The sequence below is a fragment of the Centrocercus urophasianus genome, unplaced genomic scaffold, assembly GCF_019232065.1.
Source record: "Centrocercus urophasianus isolate 14NV4802_14NV808 unplaced genomic scaffold, USGS_Curo_1.0 seq_13, whole genome shotgun sequence".
In the NCBI taxonomy this organism is placed as follows: domain Eukaryota; kingdom Metazoa; phylum Chordata; class Aves; order Galliformes; family Phasianidae; genus Centrocercus; species Centrocercus urophasianus.
Genome location: NW_024884475.1, coordinates 49,688,668 through 49,706,092, shown reverse-complemented (window position 1 = coordinate 49,706,092; position 17,425 = coordinate 49,688,668). Strand labels below are relative to the sequence as shown.

At 39.3% G+C, this 17,425-nt stretch overlaps 1 protein-coding gene across 2 annotated transcripts in view; it reads right to left on the bottom strand.

Moving 5' to 3' along the window:
• Positions 1-17,425, bottom strand: part of WWC2 (WW and C2 domain containing 2) — an 86,576-nt gene that overhangs the window by 57,832 nt on the left and 11,319 nt on the right. For both annotated transcript variants that reach the window (XM_042812400.1, XM_042812399.1), the window contains exon 2: positions 2,503-2,612. In XM_042812400.1, coding sequence (XP_042668334.1) covers positions 2,503-2,612 — 110 coding nt within the window. The remainder of the gene's footprint in view (positions 1-2,502; positions 2,613-17,425) is intronic.

Here is a 17,425-nt window from a genome sequence, read left to right as displayed (position 1 = left end):
TATACAGGATGATAGTAAAACAAAATTATACTTAAACATATTGACACCAAATGCACAGTTTCTCAAGTTCAAGGGAGCATTTACAATTGCAGACTGCTCACAGCCAGCTCTTACCCTTTACTGCAGGAGAAGAAACTGGGTTGCTGCTGACAATCAAGGACAGTTGGCTTTTCTCAATTTTTTATAAGAAAAGGGAAAGTAAAGGGCTAAGGAGTTAATTACACATGCAGAGAAAGCATTTACAAGCTTTTGTTTTAAGATATATTGATTCATATGATGAATTCTGCAGAGAAGGACCTGGGTGTACTGGTGGACAACAGGTTGGCCATGGGCCAGCAGTATGCCCTTGTGGCCAAGAAGGTCAATGGGATACTGGGATGCATTAAGAAGAGCGTGGACAGCACATCAAGGGAGGCGATCCTCCCCCTCTGCTCTGTCCTGCTGATTCCACATTTAGAATATTATATCCAGTTTTGGGCTCCCCAAAATGTTCAAAAAAGGCAGGGATCTCCTAGGAGGAGATCCATGAAGGGCCACAAATATAATAAAGGGCTCCTCCTGTGTGAGGAAAGGCTGCCTGCTCTGGGGCTGTTCAGCCTGGGGAAGACAACTATGAGGGGTCTGATAAACATTTATAAATATCTAAAGGGAGGTTGGAGGCAAAGGGCTGACACCAGGCTCTTCTTGGTGGCATGCACTGAGAGGACAAGGAGAAATGGCCTAAAACTTGAACATACAAAGTTCCATAAAAGCACATGGAAGATCTTCTTTTCAGTAAGGGTGACAGAGCCCTGGAACAGGCTGCCTAGAGAGGTTGTGGAGTCTCCTCCTGTGGAGATATTAGAGATCCATCTGGACTCCCACCTGTGTGACCTACTATGGGGAACCTGCTTTAGCAAGGGGTCGGACTCCATGATCTCTTGAGATCCCTTCCAATCCTACAATTCTGTGATATAATACTTCAATAATTTAACCTTTCATTACAAAAATTTGGCAGAATTTTTACATGTTTGCAAGCTGCAGCCTAGTACTTTCTCTCACGACACCACTGGAACTTTTGTCACTTTCCACCTTCAAAAGGAGTGCACTAGGTCTCGTCCTGTACACCAATCAAAATTCCACCATTGATATTTTCAGCCTTCAGTTTTCAGCATAAAAGGAACAACCAGAAGACATTCTGAATTTACAGTCTTTTGTGCTAAGCTCCAGCTTCCTGCTCATTATGTGCTTAATGGTTTTGTCTGAGAAATCTAGACATCTATTGTGGCCAGTAAAACTGGCCAATCTTGATTTATCAAGGCTTACAGCTGAACCCAACCAAAGGAGCTTAAATCAGCTCAGTGACAGAGCAGACAACCAGTCATTTAAATCACACTTTTGAATACACTGGCTGCATTGACAAGATAGCTACTGACTACAACAGCAGCTTAGACATCCCAGGCTTGATTCATCTGTGCATACTTTTAAGATTCCTCTGGGTAACCAGCCTCCTCTTCAGCTTTTGTTCCCAAAGACCACTGGTCTCTCAGCCATCCTTGCCTTATCTAGTGATCCTTCGCAGTTGCCTCTGCTAATCTGAAGTACCTTAAAAAGGCACAGACACTTAACTATTGTTTAAGCACACTGCACTGCTAGCACAAGTGCAGGAACCTACATTCAGGCATCCGAAATGGAATCCCTTCTATTATGTTATTAAAGATCATTTCTAAGATGAGAAAGGTGTTAATCAGTGTGGACTAACAAAGACATAAAAAGAAGACACATGCTTTCAGTAATACATTCATTTAGATACATCTAACATGCATTGCATTTCAAAACTTTTTGCTATAATTTAGTATGATTCAGATGTAACATGCATGCAATTAAAAATACATGTAGAAGTAGGTGCAGTTATCCCCCCTATACCAGATTTTCTTGTAAGCCTTATGAAGCCGATAATGTTATACAAAAGGTCAAATTTTCCCCAGCAATTTAATTCCCCATTCCCTTTCCAATTACCACAAAATACAGCATTATTTATAGACTGAACTGTATTCTACAACTTTCTAACAACTACAGATTTCATGTTCAAATTACAAACAGCCCCCACACTCCATACAATCTGAACTAATAGTTCCTTTCAGTAGATGGACCAAAGTCAATTTTTGGTTATACGTATCTGACTGTACTTGTGCTCATCAAGGAATATTTAATAGCCACTCAACATCCTATAATTTACAAGTACCAACAGATGTAAGCCATCTTTATTTGCCATTTATTACATGGACTTCTTCCACAGAAAAAGATTAAGAGTCATGTGAATAACTATGAGCACACCTCCAACCAACCCCAAGCCCACGCACACAAGTGTGGTAATTTAGTGGCAGAAAATCATTAATTGTTACTATAATTACAATTCTCACATAAGAAATCTTTTCCTGCTCTCAGTCATGCTTGAAGGAAAGTCTGCTTGTGATGAGTCTTTTTACACGATCAATACAGCAAACTGAAACAGATACTTACGGTTGATGTGATCGATGTAGTACACACCAATCTGGGGATCATATGCAGCTTCCCATCCCCATGGTAGTTCATCCCCAACACAGTCCGCAAACGACAAGGGTTTTGTTAACCTAAAAGTAAAGAAACAAAGGTAAGTTTCTCTTTCCTACACATTTGTTATTCATGTTAATTCTTACTGTGACAAACATAATATAAAGACAGGGAGGAGAGAGAAGATGTATTCCCCCTCTACCTCCCGCTTAAAGTTTAGGCTCTTGATTACTTTTCCCCTGTTTCAGCCTTCTGGATTCATCAACTCCAAGAACATAATACAAATTATTCCAAACATTTCCCAGTATAGGCACTCAAGTGAGAAATTCACTGCACCATCTTTTACATTTGACAGCTTAAAATTAAACAACAACAATAGCTGAAAAAAAATATTAATAATCTACACTCCTATTTGTCCTCAGGGGAACTGGACTCTTCAACCTTGAGTCTGCGGTGACACTACAAGATTTGAAGGTAATCTCTTCTAATGATCTCAAAAAATACATAAAATATAACTAAGATGCAGCTAGCAGCACTGACCAATCCAAGTACTAGAACAAAATTAAGAGTAGTAGGCATTTTATAAGCTTTATTTAATGGATATTCAGATGTTAATATGATTCATTTTTAGGAAGATACATAATTAACGTTTTTCATTTTAATAATCTGCTTACAACAAGAAATAATTTGCTAACAGTAATACACAGAACTTTTTCAAACGGAGGCTGAGCAAAGCTTAACATCATGATGTTTTTCTTGCTTTTGGGGAAAGAAACGAGTATTAAGTACTGAGTTTCCTCTTGATAAACCCACAGCCATGTCACCCACATTAACAGGAATAACAAGAAAATTAAGGCTTCATTATCACAGTAACGTTAGTACGTAATTAGAATTCTTAAAAAGCCTGGAAGGAGGATTACCAAGAACAGTTTGTGAGACACATGAGCAACACCTCCTGTGCTGACTCAAGTATGATTTCCATCATGACATGAAGACAAGTAAAATGCAAGAAAGAATTTGAAAGCCAAGAGAGTTACGAGATATAACTGGAAAGGAAATAATACCTGAGAGCAAGGACTGAAGGAATGTTGCCTTTGTGAAGATCATTATCTGTGACATAATAACATATAACAGACAAACTGCTATTACATTCATTGACCATGACCCAGGAAAAATGAGGTTTACTGCAACTGTAATAGAGGATTAAGTGCCGCATCTCAGGGCACTGATATTCCAAGGTACTTTACAATACTTTTTCAGTTGGTGGTTATCAATTTACACGCTCTTGAAAGAATGTCAATACCCAAAAAAGGATGACCTAAAGTCCACGTTCAGTGTACCATGAAGCTGATTTAGTCGACAGAAGGTTGTTTCTTTCTAAGTGTACTTTCATTGACTTTAAGTATTCTCACTTCTGGGAAATACAAAAATTATTTAAAAAAAAAAAAAAAAAAAAAAAGTAATTCCTTCCAAATGATGATTAATTTATTAGCCTTAAACTCATAATAGCAATTTTTTCTACTCAGTGCTATACTGCTGCAACACAACACTTCCATTGCAACAAATGGAGAGAAAAGCATCCTGAGGGCCAGGGAACAAGAAAAGTGTGCATTTGTCTCAGGAAATGGCTGCTCCCAATTAAGTCAGGAGAAAATAAGTCAGGAGAAAATCTGTCACTCCATTATGTAATTATACTGTTGCCAACCACTTCCCAGATGCTCTAGGAAACCTAGGAGAAAAAATATGGCTTACACATAGAGAAGCTATAGCACCACCTCATATTCACATTTTTCAAAATACAAAGTTATCTCAGACTTTAAACAGTAGATTCTGCAGTTATACATATCACCATTAATGATTAATATTCTCACTGACATGAATGCAGGCTGTATATGCAGCTAAAGTTAATGAAGAGGCTGATGATGTTGTAAAATGGAAACATAACTACAGATTGACAGATTGCCAATGCAATATTGTTTCATCTGGACAACTTTATGCATTTTCTTGCTTGAGATACTCCCTGAGACCACAAAAATGTACAGAAGAAATATTTCTTACTGAAATTAGTGTCTACAAAAACCAAGAAATTTACTATGTGAATGCTGTCTTTCTGTTAGGATGTGGACAACTCATGGTATTTCACACTTCTGTGATCATTAGAGTGCATATTCTTCAAAACGAGTGTGCGTATTACACTCACGCACGTGACATTTTCAGCACATCATTCTGAGCAAGAACACTGTATTCCGCTGCATTCCTTTTCTGACTCCATTTCTCTCCAAGATCTCTTAAGAATGAAGGTGCTCATAACACTGGATATTACCCATATTACGATTAGGACTCTACTTTATCAACAGGAAACTCCAAACTTCAGTCTTTGCTCTCTTCTAAACTCAGCAGACTTCTGTAGCATATTTCAAGACCCGATTCTATGCATACACTGAAGAATTACTCTAGTAGAACTAGAGATGTTTTGCTTAGACTGACTTAATGTGATTTATAATGCATAGGGATAGAGCACATGCCAAAGAGAAAAAAGTAACAGCAGGCACATCTCAGAAAACTGGGGGGTCAGGAGGAACATGAAGAGCAAACAATAAACCTGAGGCTCTTCTTTTCCTTTAGAAAACTGGAGAACTAGAAAGGACAAAAATGCAGGTTGGTAAGAGGTGCATAAAAAATACCTGTTAGCTATGACAAGGTTCAACTTCATGTCTTTTAAAAAGACTTCCAAGAATACCTTTTTTGTTGTGTAATGCTTGACCTACAGTTAAGACTTGGAGTTTTGAATTCAATTATAACTAGGGTCAGTACTCAACTTCTATAGCAACTTCAATGTGTATTTGAAAATTCTCCAAATCCTAGTTATCCTCTACCCAAAATGACCTTGTGTTCCTTACCTTACAGCAATAATCTACAAGACACCTATCTAAAGTGTTATACAGATCAAATTTCATACCCATTCATTCTTGTACACAAAATGATATATAACAATGCACGATACACATTATGTGCTTTCTCTTACAATGAAGGACTCACTATTACTTTTTTTTAAAAAGACTCCCAGCTGTTCTAAAATTAAAAAAAAAAAAAAAGACATATCTTCTTCATGCCTTAGGAACTGAGTAGACAAAAGTTACATCTTTTGTACATCTACATTAAAACATAAATGAAGAAACCTAGTGACCACACGTATGCCTATCCTGGCTCACTTAACCACACACAAACCCTTCAAGAAGGCTGTACAGTAACGTACCAGTTACACAAAACAACATGACACAACTTCTGAACACCTCCTCACAAATACTTTCAGTTAGCACAAGGTCATGGAATAGGAAGTATGAGCAACACCAGCTAATTTCTTACTTACTTTGAAAAAGAGTAATTGAAACTACTACATTCTTATTTTTCATTCAGTTGCTCAAATGTAATACTTAATGATCTGGTCAGAAAAGGAATGTAAAAATAGAAGAAGAAAAGCGTTTAAATTCTTTACTAGACCTCCTAATTTAGTGTTCAAGTTGGATCTTAAAAATCAATTCAACTCTGACCCCACTCTCTAATGCTTTAAGCATTGTGAAATTTGGAAGACCCATAAACCCATCTTCTCATCCCATCCTAAATATGCTGCCCAACATTCAGGCACCCAAGATGGATTTCTCATATAAAACTCAGGGGTGCAGTTCATCTCATTAACTTAAAGACTTAGTTAACTTACCCAAATTACTCCTTTACATTCCCCTATGGAGACTAATTCAGCACATCTGTTCAGACTGAGGATGAATCACACTCTGAAGGTTTCCCTCCTTTCCTACTGACTATAGAAACTGTCTAAATACAAGGCTCACGATCCAATAGAAGGTAACTAAATTTAGGCAGGACAAACGCTTAGTAGTAATGCCCAGGTAGCCAAGCGCATGCAGAACTATTAAAAGTATCTCTGCGTTGCAGGCTAGGGCAAGAAGGGGAGCACTGCCTTCCTCAACGGCTGAGGTCTGTATCCATTGGCAGCACAGAGTTACACTATGTTGGGAAGATAATTTTCTCTTTTACAAATCAGTATCTGAAGCTGAAAAAACAAAACAAAACCCAACATGTTCCCTAAGTTTAAAAAGTGGTAACCAGGCCATTTACCCGAAAAGTGGCTGAGTTTGCATCCTCATAGAACACTCTTTCCCTACATCCTTTGTCCGTTCAAGTCTATAACCATGCAAATCCCACACACCATTTCTCTCTCCAAAATCTTATTCATGATTCTGTTGACAGGATCTCAGTTTTTAAACACCGTGTTCTTAGCACAGTAGTGCCTCTCATTCAGATACCAGTCCAAGACACTATGTATTTTATTGCTTAGGTACATTCTGTTTTAATAAGGGTGTTATTAACATAAACCATCGCTTCATTACGGGTATTATTTTGAAAGAGTAATGCAGTGGGCGTCTGCATGACACGACGACACATCAGAGAAGGACTCCTATAAAGGCAGGCTGTAATGTTGTAGCAGTTGGTCCTTAAATAACAAAAGGTCAAGAGTCTGTTTATCTGGTTTCTTTCTGCAATCACTTTTTCAGTGAACAAATGCCCATATTTAAAAGGCAACAAACACACATGGCACCTTTTTGACACCAACACACAATAAGCTAGTTGTGAAAATTAAATACTACTCCATTCTTTACGAAAGCTTTTGGTAATATCAGCTGATGCTGATTTATGCCATTATCCAGCCTAGCATGTGCCCCATCAGTCTCTTGCGTGTCACACACACATACACATGCTGGTGTAGGTAGGCAGACACACCCAGCATTTACACGTAGCTGGCAGCAGCACCTTGGCAGCAGCGTGCCTTCTCTGCTTGTAGCACTGCAGGTACCGAAACTAACTGCAGAGTAGAAATCCACAGAGAAGCTGTGTACACTTAGCTGAAGAACACTTATTCATTCCACCAGCAGGTATGTTTTCCCAGGTACATTTAACATTTTTCACTCATTTCCCAGATTTCAAATCACTTTGTTCCTGGTAATAAAAAGTAAAGCAGTCAAATTTACAGACAAAGAATGAAAGCCTGCCTTGAACAGGAGAAGGTTCCAGCTTTCAAAAAAAAAATAAAAAAAAAACATACAGGTGTAGCATCATTTTTAATAGCATGCCATTTCTATCCTATGATTCCTTTAAGGTCTCAAATACTTCTGACAGACTGTAGATTCTATATAAATATATTTTTGGGGTTTTAGAGCATTTCTAGGTTAAAAAAAAACAAAAAACACAATGCAGTTATGTGCTTACATTAAGAGATGTAAGTAAGTCAGCTCACTGCCTTGCAGCAACACAGAATGGTTAGTATCTACTAACAGTACCTACTGCTGGGACCACACCTCTCATAGCTGTTTTACAAGCTCATTTGATTTCTAGTACTGAATGACATCTCCCATAGTACAAACAAGTTATAGGTTTGTGTAGATAGGATAAAACCACATGCAATGATTTTTTTAGAGCACTGAATAAACACTTTCTTCTCTATAATTCAAGCAAAGTACTCAAGGTTGTTTTGAAACGATCTACTAAAACAGCAGTGTGCTGAATGGTGGGTCTTTCTTAGCTCTCATTCAGAAAGCTCCCTTCATTCAGTTCGAGTGGTGCTCACTTGCGGCCCAGCCAAGGCCATCCACTGCCCCTGCTGGCTGCCCCTGCCCAAAGGCCATCCCACAGACTTGATCAGCTTCCTGCACTGGACCATGGCACACAAGCATCCATAGTGTTCAGTAAAACCATTCGGAGCACTCAGTAAGTGCTGCTTAGAAACAACAAGCTGATACCTCACCAGTGACTGGCTTTGGAAACAAGCAGTAAATGCAGTAGAAAACTACTCGGTTCCTCAAGTGTTTTTTGGGTAGCTGTTGCTCCTGATTTGTTAAAAATATGTCACTGCCAGAAGGATGAAAACAAGCCAAGTGACCTGCCTACAACTCTACTGCAACAAGAAGTCCCACATTCAATATATCTATGCACCACTTTTACTAAACGTCCATAATGCCAAAAAACAGAACTCTGAAAAACACTTGACTGCTTTAATAATTTTTCTACTTCACACAGAACTGCTGTAAGACAACGCAGCCAATGTACTTAACAGAAAAGTTGCACTGCATGTTGGGATCAACAAGTTCTTTAAAACAAATATTCCCTTACACCTGGGGGAAAAAAAAAAAAAAAAAAAAAAAAAAAAAAGGAAAAACCCAACAAAGCCAAAACATGAGCTTGGTGTCAGCTCACCATCTTCCCACAGGTGCTTCTGAGAAGGCCACAGCCTGAGTGGCAGAGACCCACTGGTCTCTGGAATGCTTTGGGGAAGGAAGGGACTCACACCCACTGCCTGCGGGACCAGGTCAATCTGCCAGCAGGTGTGGCTTTCTGTTTCCTCTTCCTTCTTGTTATGACAAACTGTTTTTGCCTTCCACTTACCAACAGTGAAGGAAAAAAAAAATAACACACTGAACAGAGCTGTCCATTTTGTTACACTGTTTTAGCAATAGAAAATACTGAAAGAAACCAAACACTCAAGTGAAAAGGAGAACAAGTAATCTTCTGGAGGGAAAAAAAAGTATCTCTTTACTCATAATTTATCCCCTCAGCATTGCCAAGTTCAATGCGAAGAAGATAGCTGCAAAGGTTACGGGATGGAGGAGTGGAAATGGGCAGTGCCATGAGTGTTTTCTCCTGCATTCTACTTTTCAGCAGCAATTGGTCCTGCGCTGGCATGTAAGCACTATAATATTAGACACCTGGAATGTCAAGAATGTCTGATAACCATAACCTCGCGCAGGGATAATTCCACAGCCATAAACCAGCAGCACAACCTTTGAGCTTTTCCCCTGGAAAGCTCAAATGCAGTGACATTATGAAAAGGCTATTATGTGCAGTGCAGCTACAGATTATTTGTATATGTGCTTGGACAGTGTAGAGGGAACCCTTGTTGTCAATCAAAAAATCAGCTAGTATTACTAATCTAAGACCATAAATCCCTTGATATGATTCCAGTGAGCTTTAATGTTCCCAATCCCACAACTGCTGCCTGTGAACTTGACTTGAGAATGTTTCCTCTACCTGTCTTCTCCCACTTTGCTTCTCATTTCATACATTTATTATCGAACTATTTCTCTGTAATAGGAAGACTGGCATTTAGAAATGCATGTTTTAAAAAGATACATACAGATCAAACAAGCGTAGGTTTGTGAAACTTAAAGGCATAAATTCTCCAAGAGTTTCTGTAGGCAAATACAAACAACATCTGTCCAAAAAGCTTATCATTTAATTGAGACATTATATAAAAACGGAAGGAGAACGACCACAGTCTGAAATACTTATGATAAAGGATTAAAGCATTTATTCTGCTCTTCTGGATGATGTGTCACTTGGATATGACAGGCAGTAAGTATTGAAAGCATGCTTCATAGTGGCTAGTTAACTGTGAAAGGGTTAAATTACAGGACATTACTGTGGCATGAAAATACCATCTGGGAAATTCCAAGAACGAATGCAGTCAAAACTGGGCGAAAATAAAAATAAAAATTGTAACAGTAACATCAACATTAAAAGATCTTTTCTATTCCCATCCTTTCCCTCTCCCTCCTTTCCCTAATTTCATATACACACCAGGCCAAGTGAACCCTACAGAAAAGAATTCTGAAAATGCTGTTCTGTGAACTCCCCTTTCCTCCTCTTGCAGACAAATAATTGCATTGCAAGGGACCTTTGGATTTACAGAGAGGATATTATAAACACTCCTTGTTCGACTCTGCTCCCACAGAACTCAGCAGGACTGCTGCCCAGTCCAGTAGCAGGAAACTTAAATCCGTGATGAGCACTTCTGAGAAGTACCATCCATCTGAACATCTCAAATAACCTCGCAAACATCCCACTTCAGCACTGCAGAGCGCTTGGGCCAAGCACACCAATCATTCCACAAGCAGGGAAGAGTGAACTTGAGTTAACTGCTCAAGGTCACTGAATTCAGATGCAGACCTGCCAACTGCACTCTTGGGGATGCTGCATCACGCTCTCACCATTACTCTCAATACCGAGCTCTTCATGTCACATTCCTAGCTTTTCACCCAATCTCCAGTTTTATGATAGTTTTCAATGCATACCTCATGAAATCATCACATACTTTGCAGTATCCTGCAGCTCCTGTTGCAAACATACAGAATCAGATCCCAGTTCAACCAGTATACAGACACTCAGCCAACGCCTGGCACTGGTGAACTCTGTTTCCAGATACTACTGGAGTAGTAGCAGTCTGTAAAATGGACTAATGGCTACTCACCTGGAACGGGCACAAACACACCACTGATGTGAAACAACTGCAAGCAGCACACAATCATGAAAAAAGAGAGGGGAATATATTTGCATCACAGTACCAATAAAGAGACCATTAAAAAGTCTGAGGGCTCTTGGTGCAGATGGTTCAGAAGTTCAGTCATTTCATCTATAGTTCCAAAGAAGGCAGCCTCTGGAAAAATGCATACATCTTTCAGAGTGGAGAGATGGACTCTGCAACAGCACGAGAAGCACAGATACTACAGATGGACACAAATCCTGAAACTGCACTAAACTGAGATAACAACTAAGGGCAGATGTGGTGGCTTCACACAAATCCACTGCTGAACGTAAAAATACACGACGCTGAGGTGTTAAGGCACTCAGAAATCACAACCGCACGAAAGATTCAGACGTACGCCTTGGCCCACACTTAATTCCTCTCTCCAATTGGTTTAATACATAGAACTCTTCTTCTTAAAGCATTTATTGAAATTGAATTGCCTTTCTTTGTATAAGACACACCAAAAATAATATTACATTTAAAAAAAAACAGAGTTCCTTCATCACCTCAACTATTTTAACATTCTTTTTTCACTTTATTAATTGAATCCAAGTTTTAGATGAAGTTTCTTCCTTCTGGCAATAAGGTTGGAGGAATGGGAAATACTCAGCAACTATGTAACAGGAAACATCCAAGCACTCTCCTGTGACTTCCCTTTCCACACACGCAGTCCCAGAAACTGCCTTCAAAAAGGAAAAAAAAAGGGGAAAAAAATAATCCACACCACCACCAAACACTCCACCAAAACCAAGAATGAATGCAGCAAACTCTCTAGTAGCCAATAGCGGGAAAACTGCGTGTACTCAACTTATTTCAGCAAGGCTCTCCATTTAAAAATGAAATAAACCAACTTTTACCTCTTGTGCCAAACTGATGACATCTTCCAGGTCAGATATGCTTTATGGATCCTCAAATTTAATAAATACATAAATAAAAATTAAAAAGCCTTTTCTGTACACCAGGATATGATCAATTATCACACATCCCTCTTACTGAGTGTGTTTGGCACAGTCATTCAGGGCAGTGGAAATGCTTCCAAAGCAGTCGTTTCAAAGATTGCTTAGGAATTCTAAGATACATTTGACAAGGGAACCTGGTCTGTCAGAAGAGCCAGTGCTCTGCTTATTAGACTGGAATAGGGCTTTCTACCCTCCCAACAAGTAGAAATGCTCCCTTCAGGTTCATTAGCAGTTGGCATCATTAGTTTAAAAAGACAGTTCTACTTCAGGTTCCAGAACTATACTTCAGAGAACATGATACATATTAAACCTATCCCCTGGCTATGGGCCCTAAATAGTACAGGATAAATTGTCAGCATTTTTTCAAATAAGCGTACAAACATCGAAACAATATTCACAATACTGCCAAAAAGATGCAAAAATGACATTTTACCAATCCTAACTTTCAAGGTGAAAGCATATGTGAGAGAGGGAAACAGGAACACCTGAACGAGGTTATTTTGCACATTTTTAAATTTAATTGCTTAAGCTAACAGTTTGAAATGCCAAGGAAAAAAAAAAAACCAACAAGGTTACGCACAAAAGTCACTTAAGAGATTTTGTATCACAGAATCACTTTTAATTGGAGCAAAAGACATTGAGTATTTCTGCCAATATCACTGAAGTTGCTCAGCTCTGTATGGATGGTTCTCTGAATCAGCCTAACATTTGGCAGAAGTCAGAAAGCCAAATACAGCTTAAATGTTACTAGGAGAGGATGCCAGCATTTCAGATGCGTGCACTTTGCTACAGGAACTTCTCTTCTGAACTCACTCTTAGTGGCACTTGCAAAACGATGAATTAAACTTGATTTTCCTTCCTTTCCTGAGGCTGTTGGGATTGGAAACTAGAAATCCAAAGACAGAAACTGTGTTATACACTGCACTCTTCTTGAATAACTTTGAAGAAACTTACACAGAAGTTCTGACCTTTATATTATTACAGAATTTAAAAATTTAATTACTGACCAATAAAAGCTAATAAACTAGCAGCGTAGCTTAACAGTGTGGTACAACCCTCAGCCTTTAGCATCATAAAGGAGCATAAAACAGGGTTAATTTACAAAGATGATAGAGAGAAGAATGCTTCCCAATGGGAAGAGGAAAGATAAAAAAAAATACTTGGGCCTTGTGTACATGCTTTAAACTGGACCCATGTTAGAAGGGATTCCTAAATCTGCTTAACTGCAGACATGACAGAGAAACTACAAACTCATAAGGAAAGTATCTTTTAAGTCCCCTTAATGCATTCATACTTCACCAACATCTAGTATTCAGTATTTTATAATAAGCCATTAGGATTTTTTCCCCCTTAGCCTTTTTTGCTTTTTTTGCTTCTGTTAATCACACAAATTTTTTTTTTTAAATACATATTGCTTTAAATTGGCGTTTCTTAGGTTTGTATTAATCCCATTTGTAGCAAGTAGTGTGGTCAATCTCAAGCTTCATTAAAAATTTAAGACTATGCTGGTCAAGAGGTACAAGCAAATTCAGCAGTGCATTGCTGCTACAAAGCTCACAGCAATGGGCACCACTGAAAGCAAGTACTCATAGCTAGTCATCCCTTTATGACACAGCACCAGTTCTATCTGCCCCAGCCTTGTACTAGCAGCCTACAGTCCAGGCCTGTCTTCTTTTGAGCTACCATTCCATGGAAATCTCAACAAATTATTGCAGGGACCTGACCTGTTCAACATCTGGATCAATGATATGGAGGATGCATCAGTGCAATCTCATCAGACTTGCAGTTGAACTCAAACCAGGGATAACAAACAACCAACAGTGCCAATGACACAACCACCACGGAAAAGGAACAGGCCAACAGGAACCTTAAGAAATTTAGCAGGGATAAAGACTCAGTCCTGAATCCTGGTGACCCTGGAATAAGGCAGATTGAAGAAATAAACTAGGAGTGGAGAGGCTGTATGATTCATTTTCATACCATCCTAGCTGCCACGCAGTTCAGTACTGCTACAAGAGCCAGCACAAGAGAAAGGGTGGAACCACTGCCCACCACAGTCCCAACTCAGGCTGTCTCAAGGCTTGTTCAGAGCAGTGTATCCAGCAGACGCTGAATTCTGGTTCTTCATGGGGATTGCCTGCAATACTGTAATACACATGACTGCTAGTACTACTACTCCATAAGAACAAGCTATTAAAAAAGGTAAGATTAAGCATGTAAAATTGGATAGGTGCTTAATTACAGCATGCAGTTTTTTATGCCTTGCCATGGCCTTCACAAAGGACAGAATCAAACCATGGATGTGATTACAGTTACCTGACTTTCTCTAGGTTTGCCAAAACCAAACCTCAAGATTATACTCTTCTGTGAGAGGCTTTACTTCTACCACTCTGATTATTATTATTGTTTTTAAGTCAAAACTGGTTCCTTAATGAGGAACTGCTCCAGAGGGTAGGGAGAGATTGAAAAAATTGCTAATGATATCAAAAGCTATAGTACTCTCTTAAATAGTGAGCAGTGGCACTTCCATAGGAAAACAGCACCTAAGCATAAACAGTAGATTAAACAGTAATCTCTCACCTTGTATACATCTTCTGTACTGGGAGAGGCAAGTTGCCATATAAGCAGTGTTACAATAAATCCAGCCGACTAGAAAGCTGCAATTTCACAGGCTTCTGGTATTTCTTACACACCGTATTTTTAAATGATTACTTCATAAAAATCACTTAAGTATTTCACTAAATGTTAAGTTTTTACACAGCGTGAGTAATGAAAGCCCTCAACATCAGCTCACTCACTGGAAGTACGCAGTCACCCCATGCCAGGATAAGCATTACATCTCCATTCGCCATTTATTATTCCCTTAAACTGAATGGGGAAGATTGCTCTTAAGAGGTAGCCCAGATACAAATCTCCACTATCCAATTACTCGTGTCATCTCTTTAAACTTTTCAATGAAAGTCTCATATGGTCTCTCATAAATCAATCTACATCAGTTGCTTTTGTGAAAAATCTTTAACATAAATATTAATACTCAGAGATACTATTTTTCCTCCCATTCTACGTGATATCCTCAGGGTCCTTTGGGAAATTACCTCATGTATCATTCAAGTTTTTAAAACAAAATGTATCTGCTTGGAGGCTAGACTTCTGATTCTCCTACATCAGCCAATTTCTACAAGTACTGGAAAGCTTAAAAAAAAATTGAGGCACTGTAATGAAATAGGAGTCAAACTTTTAACCCATTGAATATGCCATTAGATATTTCAACACTCTACAGTGTATTAAGTAAAGCAATTAAAGCAAATACAAGGAAAATTAACAGAGAGATGTGTACAAGCACGGACTTTGACCTAACAAGGACAAATTTCCAAACTCACGACACTAAATGCAATTCTTTTATAGCTTATGTGCAAGCACTGAGCACGGCTAAAGCTGTGCTTTAGAAAGCATTTGAAAAGGTTAGGGAAGAAAAAGAGGATCGTGATTATTCACAGTCCAGCAAAAAAATCTGCTTTCTGCAATTCAGACTCCGGGGACTCCATAGTAAGTTTCAGAGAAGAAGCTGGAATTTCCTGATCTGGCAGATATAACCTAGGGTGGGGGAAGGATAATTCTCAAAAGAGCTTTTAAATGCAGGCTTGGAATTCTGCCGGACAGAACAATGATTGATTTAAATCAGACAAAGTGAGAGATTTGATCTTCTGTCAAGTCTTAGAAATGGCAGGAGGTAGAGGAATCATCAGTGCTGCATGCTTTCTTAGTGAAAAATCCATTCCTTTCGCATTTTGTTCCAAACATTTCAATGTGTTTGTGTGACTATCATTTCATGCCTTCAGCTGTCAGTACACTAAGCATCTCTCTTTATGCCATGCTGAAGAATTGAACTTTCATAGGCAAAAGCAGTAAAGAGGCTTCTGCAAAAGAATAACGTACTTAAATTATTTCCTAATGGCAACCTGCATAGCTCTTCTGTTGCTTTCAGTACGTGTTAATTTTATCCTTTCCAATCAAATTCCTATGTTTCATTAGTTTTTACACTAGTCAAATACTGGGAAAAGGTGCTCTTTGTGGAACTCTGGGTGAGAGGGTCTGAGCTCCGTCCTTATTGCCAATATCGCTGCTTCATGCCAAAGGTAGAAAAAGTACTTCGTTTTTTGAACCACATTTTTCTCCTCCACCTCACTACTTTTTCTATCACTATTAGATTGTTACAGGGTTTATTATTCTGCTCAAATAACTTCTACACATAGCAACACTGCTTTAATAAAATAGTGACATCCACAAGCAGTGGACTAACAGTCCTGCTTATTTCTTAAAATTAGGACATTTCAATCATTACCAGCATTTTTGAAACAGTACAAACAAGACTTCCACCCAGAAGTGATTTCTGCTTTCAAAAGCCTTCACAAAACATGTTTGGCTTTCAGTGGTGGCACCTGACTTCATTTGATGAGAGCCTGCAGAAGAAAAGCATGCCCTTACACATCAGAGATAAACAGGGTTTGCAAAGGAACAGAGTTTAGTTTCTTGTTTTCCAGGCCTGGATTGCTTTCTGTTGTCCCTCTGAAACCAACCACTGGGAGATACATAAGGAAGCAGCAGTGCTTGGTGACCCTTGCTGGCAGCTGAGGAATTAGTCCAGTTGATGGAGCATGGCAGTCCACTGTGCCAGCTGAAGAAAGCAGGCTAGAGCATTTTGTGATCCTTTCACTGGTCTTCAGGGAGACATCATCTTTTCCCTTTGCCAACCTGACTAGGAAGTTTAATTAATGCCCAAAGAACTTTACAGCACTGCCATACACCATGCTTAGTCTATAATCAAAGTCCTTTATGGGTGGCCAGGAATGGGTTCTGCAGCCTGGTAATTGCTGCAGCAGTAAGGACACAGGCAAAATGACCCATGGGGTGGAACGTTCCTGGGAAAGTCACTTTAGGCAGAAAGATGGCTAAGTCTCCTTGGCAGCTGAGACACTGTAGAGCACATAGAGCATGGCAGTTGCCACATACAGAATGAGACAGAGAAGGGTCAGAGAAATCCCTCTATTGAGATATGGGGGATGTCTGCAGCGTGCCATAAGAGACCAAACTCCCTGCTAAGACAATACAAGGGCTGAAACACCCCAACACTGACCTTCACGTCTTTGTTTCCTTACACCTTGCTTCCTCCAGCTGCTATAATGCCTTAGAAAGAGAAAACAGAAGGGGAAAAGCAATTTCCAAGGTCAAAGGTAGATAAAACACAGCTAGAATCATCTGAACTCAGTTTTCAGAGATCAGCAGAAGGAAGGCCTGGCTATCCCTACGTGCACGGCCCAAGGAGCAGACCAAACAAGGGCTGCACAGAGCAAATCATGCTCCTTCTGCCAGCCACTACAACCCGAGGTGTGCTGCTAAGCTGCCAACAAGCTCAGATGTATAGGGACTTCAACACATGAGAAACTTCACACTCTGCTGCAGCCATCACCCTCATCTCCCCTTTATTTATCCCACACTGCTCCTATAGATGGAGCAATGTATCTGAGTGGATTTCCATCACGCTCCTATCTGCTGCTTATTC